This window comes from Olea europaea, chromosome 10, assembly GCF_002742605.1.
Source record: "Olea europaea var. sylvestris chromosome 10, O_europaea_v1, whole genome shotgun sequence".
Classification (NCBI taxonomy): domain Eukaryota; kingdom Viridiplantae; phylum Streptophyta; class Magnoliopsida; order Lamiales; family Oleaceae; genus Olea; species Olea europaea.
In genome coordinates, this window is record NC_036246.1 from 24,918,088 (window position 1) to 24,931,136 (window position 13,049).

The following is a 13,049-nucleotide window of genomic DNA, read 5'->3' on the forward strand; positions in this document are numbered from 1 at the left end:
GAACATCGAATTTGGAGATGGATAATATCAAAAATTCATTAATAGACGTCAATAGACGAATGAAATTCCTCATGGAAGAATCTGAAGATATGAAAATTGGAATTGAGCAATTAGAAGAAATGGCAGAATCTATCCAACAAAATGTCAAATTGTTGGTGGAAATCTCTAATTCTCATTCCAAATATACCAAAGAATTGAATGACAGAATTGTTGATATTACTTCACAATTCGAGTCATTAGATACCAAACAGGAAATGCCAATTGATACAATCTCAAAAATACAAACAGGTACACAGTCAGGAAGTAGCAGTGACCCAGCAATATCAAACGAGACATAGCAAGTCCCCGAAAGGTGACTATAAAAAATGGTGATGAGCATACAAGAGTTATAAGAATCAAAACTGATGAAGATGATGATACCCCTTTGTCATCAAAAGAAGAAGAATATAGATCATTTGCCAAAATTGTTTATGAATTGGAAGAAAATGAATCTTATTTTATTTCATCAGGGGATCATGTTTATCCAAGATTAATAATTACCAAAGATGCAGACCCTTTCATGGTCAAAATGACAGCAGATTATGGATTTCTGGTTTTGATTTATCCAGGAAAAGATTTAAAAGAAATTGAAAAATTTGATGATATATTCAGGGCAGAAGTTTCAAAATTTGCCCAAGGGAGATCGATTTATATCAAATTTTATTCAATAAGTCCTGAAGTTGATGGAAGGATATATTATCCTGCTGAACATATCATTACAATTGGATATGTTGGCCGAGATTTCCAGATTGAAGTTGGCCGAAATAATAAACCATTGCCAAAAATCAATAGATCATGGATAAAATCCCGGAGAGTTTTGGGGATGAAAGTTCTTTACAACATTGCAAAGAACTTATATGATAAAAAATTAAGATGCTTGTGCCAATATGAAGGATGGACCCTCCTTACAAACAATGGAAAAGAAAAATCTACAATTTTGAAGGAATATATCCTAAAATTTGATACCCATCAAATTAGTGGAAGTCCAACAACAATCCAAGAATCATGCAGATTGAGGGAGTGCCCCACATGTAGACAAAATTGAAGGATTGATAAATGGAAAAGGACCTACCACTACCAAAGCATCTAGCCAGTTGCAAATAAAGCCAAAGATGGAGAAGCAATAATAGAAAAGCATCTAGCCAGCTGCATATGAAGCCAAAGATGATAAGGCAATAATAGAAGAAAGGAGGTCCCTTTGATGAAAATTCAAAGAATGCATGTGAAAATGTAGACCCCAGGAGGAAAAGAATAGAGAGGCATGTGAGCCTTTTTTCAAAAATCTGATGTATGCAATGATGTAATAGATCAATAATAGTGAGTTTGAATCATGTATAAATAGAGGTATTTGGGAAAGAATGGATCATCTCGAGTTAGAAACCATTCTCTTTCCTTAAGCTTTTTTCAAAACCAGTTTTTCTGAAAACCCCTTGTATACAATATAAATCTTGTATAAATTATTATAGAAATAAAATCTCAATCTTTTGATATGAGAAAGATATGAGTTTCTAAACTTACTATCCCATAGATTCTTGATAGATTGAAGAAGATAATCTCTTTCTTACTTTAACAAAGAGAGAATTTTCTTTACTTAAGATCTCTATTCTTAATTCTAAGAAAAAATACAGTGAGGGCAAGAAGCTGAAATAGCAGAATTCCCATTGAGGCAAGAGGCCGTTTAAGGGAGCAGTTTGCAGTTTCAGAGCCTGAAGGTCACTCGGTTCTAAGAATACAGATTTAAGATCAAAAGTAAGGTAAAATTATTGTCTTTGTTAAATTTAGAAAGAATTCTTCTAATATCTTGAAAGAATTGTAGGGATTATTATTGTTCATGTCTGTAAAAAACTTATCTAAATATGTTATTATTCATAAAGTTTCCAAGGAATTATTTGAATAATGCCAGGTTATACAATTAAAGGATTAGATAATCTGTTAGATAGATTAATGGAAAAAATAGAAAATATTTATTCTCAATTAGAGATTATGGATATATTATCGAAGGAATTTGATAATCTTAGAAAATTACATGACAATTATATTACAGATTATGCTAATTTATTAGATCAAAGGATGAAATTATATATTAAAACTCGAAATGAAAGAAATAGAGGAATTTAAAACTATCCCAATAAATTAAGGATATCTTGTGCAATATATGATAAATTATTTCATTAAGGGTATAATAGACATTTTATCAAAAATGAATAGTAGCAGGTCATTTATAATAATACCCCCTCAAAAAGAGTTAAATTACATCACGGCATCTGCATTTTGTTAAATATCTTTCACCGTCCTTTCAGTATTATTCTACAAAGATATGTACACGAAAATACGATCGTCAAAGGCAAAACAAAGACATCTGCTTAATGTTACAAGAAAAGGTACAAACTATAGTTTTTGCTATGGCTTCTCCAAAATAGGCCTCATATTGCGGAGGCGTGAATCTGCAGCCTTTACCGAACATCCGCATTAGTCTACTTGAGGCTTCGAATTCTGTAAATCGTCAGAGAAGACAGTTTAAGTCGAGGTTAAAGATTTTCCCAGGAGATGAATATCAACAGCTTTTTAACTTGTTGATGATACAAAAAAACAACCCTTCAAGCAGTCTCCTGGAAGCTAATGGATCGAGATAACGCCGCAGGGTTAGCCTGCAACACAGAGGAGGGGGCCACAAGGGATTTTTTCTCATCACCTTTCCGTTGCAAGGCCTTAAAAAGTTCTTCCCTGCTAATGGAATTGTACTTGATCCCGAGTGTTGCCCATATGGAACTCTTTGCAGCTTCATCAGGATCATCAATCCTCAAAGTTTTCGGAATTAGTATCGAGCTTCCTGAATTCTTCTCTGACGCACATTCTCTGCCTTCTGGATTATTTGGCTTAATCAATTCACCATCCCTTGAATGCTTCCCCAAAGGTGAGTCGGGAGGACCAGAACCTGATTTCTTTTCATTTGATGTAGGAGATGGAACTGATAACCCTGGAACATTCCAAGCACTAGGGACACCACAATTCCAGTAGGGTGTCGGGTAGAATGGCATGGGAAATCCCGGAGGACAAATGGCTGGCACGGGAACGGCAAAATTCCAGGGTAAATGCCAAGGAACCCCAGGAATACAAGGAACTGGAGTAGGAAAGCCATTTATATTTTTCATCGTCGGCTCTTGGAGCCTTTTTTTTACTCCATCTCCCATTGAATTTGCTGCAGTCAAGGAAGAGCGACTACAACAATCATCACCATTTTCCCCACCTTTGCATGAAACCTGGACCTGGACGCCCTGATCCATCTTAGAGCACCCGTTTTGAATACCATTTGGTACATTTTTTTGTACAATATTCAAAACAGAAGCCATAGATTCACAAAGAGATGAATCAGGACCGAAAGACAGCAAAGTGCCGTTTGGTTTAAATGCCGGATGATGAAAACCATTAGGAATGTCAATTCTTGCTGCCTCGAGTGCTTCAGAGATTGTAATGTGACGACAATGAGAGACAGAATTCTTGTTCTTACGACGACCAGCTCCCACCGGAACATTCCTCATTGTACCTCCATCCGTCCAATATCTCTGACAGCTCTTGCAAAAATGCCGAGGTTGATTAACATTGTAATTGTTGTAGTAACAAAACTTTGTATCCATGCTGTTGCAACGGGGGCAGGGAAGAAGTTTGTCTGGCTTCTTCAATGTCTTTTGTTGTGAATTTGTCGAATAATTTTGATCATTTTCATTTCTGGGAGGATTTTCCGATACATCATCTTCATCAACGGAGGGAGTTTTAGGATTGTCAGCTGACTCTGTCAGAGTATTAGGATTCTGTGAATCCTTAGACACAGCTTGTTGTTGGTCGTCTTCTTGTGCGTTGCTTTTACAGAATTCTCCACCTATTTGGTGCTAAAATTCACAAATAAATTCCAATCAGCTACAGGCATAATAGCGTTACTCTTCGATACTGCTAACTTTTTTCTTTAGAACATAAATGTACCACTACTTTTGCTCATGGACGAAATAAAAAAGGCTGGTACCATAGAACAACTTCTTATACCCAATTATTTAATCCAACAGAATTGAATTTAGTATCCGAAATCGAGCAAAAATAGCAAAACACGGTATTGGAAATATTCGAAAGTCATCTAATTACAGAAACATTCTAAACAATAATACTTATCACTGGACAAGTATTGACCCTTTTGAGCAAGGAATATATCCAAATTCCCACATCTTAATCAAGAGACTCGTGTAAAATAGAAAAAACCAAACTGGATGCAGAACTTTCCAGAATAAAGACCTTTTGTGTAAACCAATAGATTCAACTGGACAAACTGTCAAGTGCAGTACACTAGAAAATTCCACTGGTTTGAGGTCATATAACTTTCTGGAACTCTTATAAATGGAAGAAAATTCTTGGTACTACGCGTCTACGCTAGTAAGGTGGACTGAATAGGACTAAGTCGAGTTTTCTTCAATAATGAGAAGTCAATCATCACAGTAATTGCTTAAAGGATAAGAGAAACAAGGCCTTAGACCAATTTCAAATATAAGACCCTGTATATATGTGTGTAAAAATACATGTATAATAAAAAATAAAAATAAATTTTTTTTTGAGCGCTCACCAAAGTGGGCCTTAGGCAATCGCCTAACTCGCCTAAAGAGCCAGCACTACCGAAAAATGACACAGAAAACTTTACTCGAAAAAAAGAAAAGAAAAGAAACAAAGAACCGTATTGCAAATATTTCTAACCAAATTAAACAGATTAAGAACACAAGAAACCCCCATTAACCCCAGATTTTTCATATCCAAGATTTGCGTAAAGATTCTCTGATATCCAGAAAATAACATCAACTTGGTGTTCCAACATCTGGGTTCCTCCAAAAATTTACAGAATAATACATCAATGTTATTTATCAGTCACTTATATGCTGTGTGTGGAAAAATCAAAGCTTTTACCTCCTTATTTTGCTGATTTTCTTCATCTGATTTTCCAGTATCTTCTTCCTCTTGATGTATTCTGGTAACTTTTTCACCATTCAAACACCGATCCGACTCCATCCCACAACTACTGTCGTCGGAGGACTTACCGGAGACCACTTTCCCATTCTCCGGCAGCACAATCTTCCTACCAAATAACTTAATCTCCGGCTCCTTCATTTTCCCGATTATTTCAATGAAGTTCTAAGTAAATTATTGAATTTTCCTTGTTGGCAATATTGGCGAGTTTGATTTTGATCTGCTGCATTTAACGCCTTCAAAATGTGGATACCACGTCATCATGGGTCCGATTTTCTCAGCCACACGTTTTTTCTCTTATTTTTAATAATTTTGCCCCACGAAATTCATAAATCTTAGGTGCATGGAAATTCGGTGCTGCCTATATCTGGGTGTACCGAATTTTCTGTTACATGTTTGAAAAAACTCGAACTTCCTGTGACGTGTAATAAAAGTATTGCTTGGAGACCGGATAAGGGTTGTACTTTGGTGTGTTCGAGTTCCAGGTGATTAAGGTCAGATCACTGCCAAATATGATCAGATCTTGTCTGTAATTTTACGGCTCTGATTTCTTCTTTGTAATTCTCAGGAAAGTACACTTTTTGAATGATTGTGTTAACTTTTTTCCTTTTTTTCCTTTTTAGGTTTTTCTATTTCCTTTTTTTTTTTTTTTTTTTTTTTTTTTTTTTTTTTTTTTTTTTTTTTTTTAAAAAAATTTTTTTTTTTTTTTTTCTTTTTGGTTTTTTTTTTTTCTTTTTTTTTTTTTTTTTTTTTTTGTGTTGACTCTATTCATATTTATTTAAAAAATTGTCATATGCATTTGAATTTAAAAGAATATATAAATAAACATTGCCATTGTTTTAGCCCCATTTTTTCATCAAAATACATTCTTCAACAGTAATTTGATATCATTTCAACCACACATTATTCAATAAAATAATGTTATACGCGAATCAAAAACTTTTTCTTATTTTTTAATCATACATTTCCCATCAATACACTATTCAAAAAATCATTTTTTCCTCTGAAATGGGGCTCAAACAAGGGTTTGTGTGGGATCAATTAACGATCGAATAATTCAAATGAACAAGTTAACAATCCTCGATTAGTAAAGTATATTGGCATAAATTAGACAGCAAAATTATTGTCAAATTAATAAGATTTATGATATTGGATTTCAATAACAAAGTACTACACGCATTAAACAATATTGTTACTTTATGTTAGTTTTGTTTCTAAACCTGATTAAACAAATAATTTTGATAAACCCATAAAATATAAAAGATTTCTTCAATCTTCATTAATTTGGCAAAGTTGACTATGAACTGTAGAGTATTAGGACATTGTGACGTCAGGAATTACACCTCAAACTATGAAACAAGACAGGTTGGACCCATCATGTGCTTTAATTCAAACTGAATATCTATAAAATTGGGAAATTCTTGCTTAGAGGAATGTTTTTCACATTAGAAATAATTTAAAGCCAGGGCTTTTTTATAACCAAGAATTATGTCTGAAGTGTATCACTGAAATCTGATTTTTATTTAAATTTTTGAAATAAAATTATCAGTATACTTACTTTTTGAGAAAATCTTGTAATTAAAAATTATTTGAAGATATATTTCTAGGTCAAAAGTTCTATGGAAATAATGAGTTAAAGATTAAAATATATAGCTTCATTTGGGGAGACTGAACAATAATAACAAATTAAATTTTATTAGCAGTCCATTTGGAACGAATTAAAATCTGATTTTAATTTAAGAGATAATTAATATTAATAACATTTTTTATGGGTCCCACAACTTTTCAATCATACATTTCAAAATCTTCTATTACAATCTACTAAAAAATCTAAAGATCCTATTTGATTGGGGATATTTTCCTTGGAAAATGTCTCATTTTCCAACTTTTTTGGTGTTTGATTGCAAAAGTTTTCCATGGAATTCATTTTCCATATTTTCCTCACACATGTGCATTTTTCTTATTTTCGGTGAGAATTGGTTTTTCACCATTTTTTTTTTTTTTTTTTTGTAATGAGAACAAATTCTAAGAACAATTGCAAAAGGGAATATCTTTTAAATTGACAATTTTCATGTAAAACAAAGTTAAACGAAGACCAAAATATGTATGATTTTCAGATTTTTTTTTTTTTTTGATAATGGAAATATATTCTAGGAACAATTGTAGAATTGGATACCCCTCAAATTGACAAGTTTCATAAAAAAATAAAGTCAAACAAACACCAAAAAACATATTTATTTCAATATTTTTCAGGTAAAAAAATTATACCTATAAAACACTATTAATTGACAATTTTCAGTAAAACAATTTCTAGGCAATTCAATTCCCTAGAATTTGTTTTTTTTTTTCATCCAAATTTCATATTTGCAATTAAATGGATCTTAATTTTAATTCCCATCAAACACCATCTAGATAAGTTGTGAATTATTTCTTGCCATCTTTTTGAGCCTTTTTGTGCAACCTCTGTTTCTTGAAACTTTGTACGTCATCTTTTCAAAAAATATGTGCAAATAGTCCACATGGTTATGATTATCACCCTCAAGCTTAAATAAATAAAAAGTAACGTAAAAGTGAAGAAGAATGAGAAGGATCTTGTTGTCTAGTCAAATTTTTACAAATGGGTGCAGAAATAATGCATGAGCAAAATATTCATTTGATTTATATTATTAATTTTTTAATAATTTCTACATTAATTTAAAGAAAATTTTAAAAATGTTGAAAAGATGGGTCACCATTTATACCATCGGAGCTCCGCCACTGGGAGGGATTGATTTCCATTTAATAACATATTTTGTGTTACAATTACACCACATTTTAATTATATTAAAGATCATTAATTATTATTCATTATCACACTTATATTCTTAACTTTTTTCTTCATCACATTCTTACTTATAATATTTTATTAATAAGAAAATCTTGTCCTTAATCATGGTTTTCATGCAAAAATATTTTTAACTAAAAGTCCAAGAATAACTAACGAAAAAAAGGGGTGAATTGGTTTTTAAAACTTTTTTGAAGAATTAATCTAAATTCAAGTAAGTAAAGACTAAATAAACTAATTCAAATAATAAGTGAAAATATGAAAGTGTTAAGTAAAAGGGAAGAGTGGATGTAAATGATATAATTGTGCAAGTTCGATCCAAAATAATGATCTACATCCCCCGTTAACAAACTCTCCGTTACAAGCAAGACTTATTCACTATATCGATTGATTTATGGTGCAATCCAACCATTTACAACACTCTCAATGACTTACAAACAAGAAATATCAATCCTTATATAATACTAAACTTTACAAGACCTCAATATGACCTACACTATTGAGATTTACGGAACTTTAATATGACCCACAAGTATAGAAAGAAAAGAAAAATTACAATGAACTCCTCTTTCAATAAATGATACTCCCTCCGTCCTAATTATATAGGTTGAGTTTCATTTTTCTCTTGTTCCAAATATATAGGCTTGTTTCCTAATTTAGAATATTTTATTTTATTTATTTACTAATATACACTTATTCAATTTTCTCTACTTAATATGTAAACTTATTGAAATCATTCAAATACACACTTCTTGAAAACATAGAACAAGTCCCATTTCTTCTTCTTCAAATTAAATCATTCAAATTCTTTACTAATTTCAACAATAATTTACTACTACATACTAAAAATTAAATAGGAGTAAACTAGAAAAGATATTGGTAAAAATTAATTTTTCAATGACATTAAATAAGATTTCTTAATTCGTGTAAAAAACGAAATAAGCCTATATAATTGGGACGGGGGAGTATAAGTGAATTAAGTACTGAAAGAGGCTAACACTTCAATGAATAGCAGCAATAAATGATAAGTTAAGTGTCAGATGAGAAAACTTTGATGAATATGATGATTTCAAAGTTTAATTCAACCAATCAAAATTTTTTAATGAGAAGATGAAAAAGAAATAAATGCATTGTTATTTCAAAAATCTTCTCTTTTAATGAATAACGGTATTAAATTAAGTGCAAAAAAGAGAGATGGGGAATATTGATGAATATTATGATTTTACAAGTTTGATTCTATAAATCAAAGTTTTTTTATATCGAGAAGTAAAAGAAATGATACAATGTAAGTCCAAAGTATATCTTTCTTCAATGAATGATAGAAATAAGTTAATTACAAAAAGAGATGAAATTTTTTGTTGAAAATGATGACTAAAAAATGTAAATCAATCAAAGTTTTTGATATAAAAAAAAACTAAATGAATACAAAAGAAAGCTTAAAGAATTCTAAAAGAAAATATCTCACTTGATGCTCGTGAAAGTCTTGTGAAAAATGAAAAAAGTGATGATATTTATAGAGTTCAAAACACCAAAAACACGTGTAAGTTCAGACAACATCTCCGATCTACCGCCTCTTGTCCGGAAGATCAATATAGTCGTTTGCCTAGTAAAATCAGAGGTGAAAGGTCAAATTTTGGACCGTTAGAAATTTCCAGTCAACTGTTTCTTTTGGTAGGTCGTCTGCCTTCGGCCATTGCCTTGTCCCGATGGTTGACCCCCCGCAGTTTCGATCTTTTTACATTTCAGCTCTGTTTGATCCAACTCGAAGGTCTTGAAAAGAGTGGACTTTTGGAAAGTATTTTTAACCATTTTTTGAAGATAAATGATATTTTTCAAGTTCATATTTCATTTTAAAAGTCATTTTTATGTTTGATCAAAACATTGTATGAAAATAACTTTTAATGTACAAAATTGCTTTTAATGTATAAAAGGATTTTGAGCATAAACATTCATTGTTAAATATCAAAGTATTAGTACCTTTACACTTGATCTAAGAAATCAAGTCTTTGATCTTGCTTCGAAGTTTGGCTTTTAAGCTCTTGAATGTGTGATTTCGACCTTGACCTCTTTCATGAGTTCGATTGTAATATTAACTTTTAATCTTTTGACAATCATTAATCAATTTTTTATTGGATGCTTTGAAAACTATAATCACTTTAAATTCAATTCTTATTAAACAAGATAAACTTATTTGTTATAATCAAAACTTTAAAGTTATAATGAACCTTATATTAACAATTGATCATGACAAACAAGATGATTTGCAAAATAAGATTAAACAATTGATTAAATTTTGCACATAATCCATATATTTTCCCTATTTTTCACAAACCAATAGTCTATTTATTCAAAACATATCATATAATTCAATTCAAGTATATCAATCTCATTTTCAAAGCGATTCCCATCTCATTTTTTTCCCTTTTTAATGCTTTTCAAATTTATCTTACTCAGTTTCCCCATTTTGTCATAAGCAAACAGGTGGCACAGGTGAGAGTAAGAGTATGACATATAAAATCAAAACTTTAAATCAACCATAGGAAATTATAATATTCCCCCTCAATTAAAAACAAAGAACCAAATGTACGCGAGTCTAGACAATAGGATAATCGTCACATTTATATCAAAATACGAATTAAAGTATGAGTGATGAAATGTCAAAAACATAATCATTTGGATAAGATTTATAAAAATTTCAACCAATGATATATATGGAATCAATCATATGAGAATATCTAGTATGAACTCAATTTAACCACATACTTCGAAATCATCAGTAATTTCCAAACCTCTTTGAATATATGAAAATCCATCAAGCATTAGAGGTCTAGCGAGAATGCCGGCAAATTGATTTTCTGTATTTACAAATTCAAATACAATATTCCCCCTTTTGTGTGACTTTAGGATACCATTGACGTAATGTCTTAGTGCACTCAAATATCTAAAAATTCGTTTTACAGCCAAAAAATTTGTAAATTCGGATGACATGTTCGATCGATCGTCTCTTGTCTAGATGATCAATATAGCCATTTGTCTAGTAAAAACCTCAGAATGGTCAAATTTTGAAGAGTTGAAAATTTTCAGTTGATCGTTTCCAGTTGACAGCCTTGTCTGGTCAGTTGACCGCTTGACAGTTTCGGTCTTTTTATGTTTTGGCTCCGTTTGATCCGATTCGAAGATTTTGGAAGGCGTAAACTTTTGAAAAGTATTTTTGACAAATAAGCCTATAAAATCAATTAGGCTTCCCTAGTATTCCACCAATTAGTAACCCAAGATTCCACACTTTTCGTAAATGAGAGAGAAATCCACCAGGGATGTCTTAATTGGGGTTTTGAATAAGACGACTTTTTGATTTTTCTTTTTTGTTTCTTTGAAAAAGGAATAAGAATGAGAGGTGTTAAGCTTTTTATCATCATGGCGTCGAGCTATTTTTCCATAGGACCTAACTAATTTTTCAAGATAAAAGATGTTTTTCGATTTCAAATATCATTTTAAATTTGTTTTTATATTTGATCAGGATATTGTATCAAAATAACTTTTAATGCGCAAAATTATTTTTAATGCATAAAAGGATTTTGAGTTTAAACATTTATTGCTAAATATCAAAATATTAGTACTTTTACACTTGATCTAAGAAATCTAATCTTTGATCTTACGTTGAGTTTTGGCTCTTAAGCTTTTGAATGTGCAACTTCAGTTTTGACCTCCTTCACGAGTCCGATTGTGATAATAGCTTTTAATCTTTTGACAATCATTGTTCAATTTTCATTTGATGGTTTGAAGACTATAATCACTTTAAATTCAATTATTATTAAACAAGAATAACTTGTTTGCTATAATCAAAACTTTAAAGTTATCATCAACCATAGGTCAACAACAACGAGCTTTAAAATGAGAGTCAAATATTTAATCATATTTTTGAATTATTATTTGTTTCGCTTATTTCAAAATACAAATGGAAAAATGAGTCTTTTTACTATATATTAATGAAATTTTTGGAGATAAACCATAATAAAAAATAATTTATATTAATTTGAGAATAAGAATGCGATGGAAACTAGTTTAATATATAAATATGAAAATGTGTAAGAATTTTGAATATTTCATACAATTAAAATGAAATTAATTATTAAAAACTATTGTGTGAATATATTTACCCTTCAAAAAATCTATTGGGAAGTTGTAAAACGATTTATTTGTCCATGACATTTTTAAAAAAGGCAATAAATACAAAAGTGCTACAAAATAATTCTCCAATTTCAAACTGTACTAATCGCGAAATTTTTGCAAGTGTATGAATGGTGACAAGTAATAATAGTGGACTATAGGTTTGAATGTCATACTCATAGTAACTAAGTATTTATTACCAAATCTTATGATAATTTAGCTTTATTCTAAATTAAAGTGATAATCATTCTCAATTGAAGCATTTATCTTATAAATAAATTATATTACATAAATTAAATTAATATACGCGTACAAATTTATGAAAAACTTTTTAGATTAAGTAGTTAAGATTTCTGTTTTCACTTACATTTTTTAATATTTATCTAATCAAAATTCATTCAATCCTTTTTATGTGTGTTAACAATCAAATTAATCAATTTTAGCTAATAACACATGTCGAGTAAAACTAACCCTATTTCACATGTTCTATATTCCTATGTAAACTTATACACGTGTAAAATAATTTAATTGTAGTAATTCAATCATGACTGCAAAAACTATAAAAGTACATTTTAATTTCTTATCTAATTCAATATTACTTATTGCACAAACTAGACAAACATATCTCCTTCGGATCTCATTATTATATTTAAATCAAACAATTAGGTATCAAACAACTGGATGTATTAGGTCTAAAATCATCCCCAAAGTTAATAGGAGTCGAAGTTTTAATCAAAATAGGAATTTGGGAATCTGTCGCTTGGGACACCACACGACCTGCATTACCGTTAATACAATCGCGATCGCACCATTTGAAAGTTTTGGGTACTGGTCGTACTGAGTTCCTTCTTGCGATCGCAATGGCCGACAAGTTTCCATGGAGTCCATCTAGTCCCTAGCTCCCATATTGTGTTCATCCAAAGTCCTTCATTAATTTCATGGTAGGTCCTTCCACCTCTAAACGTGACACTTTGGTCCCCAACTTCCAGAATTCGTCCAACTCTCATCCCCCCCCCCC

The 13,049-nt window shown here is 30.9% G+C and overlaps 1 protein-coding gene across 1 annotated transcript; it reads right to left on the reverse strand.

The window, feature by feature from the left end:
- Positions 1 to 2,236: 2,236 nt before the first annotated feature.
- On the reverse strand, positions 2,237 to 5,252 carry LOC111401607 (cyclic dof factor 1-like). The gene is made up of 2 exons (XM_023029416.1): positions 4,981 to 5,252; positions 2,237 to 3,926 (listed from the first exon to the last, which is right to left on the reverse strand). Exons 1-2 carry the CDS (start codon positions 5,179 to 5,181, stop codon positions 2,637 to 2,639), a joined length of 1,491 nt encoding a protein of 496 aa, XP_022885184.1. The 5' UTR covers positions 5,182 to 5,252; the 3' UTR covers positions 2,237 to 2,636.
- Between the last annotated feature and the right edge of the window lie 7,797 nt (positions 5,253 to 13,049).

Coding starts and splice junctions, on each gene's coding strand:
- LOC111401607 (XM_023029416.1), bottom strand. CDS start 5,181: ATGAAGGAGCCGGAGATTAAGTTATTTGGTAGGAAGATTGTGCTGCCG. Junction 3,927..4,980: donor AAAATCAGCAAAATAAGGAG/GTAAAAGCTTTG, acceptor TGTGAATTTTAG/CACCAAATAGGTGGAGAATT.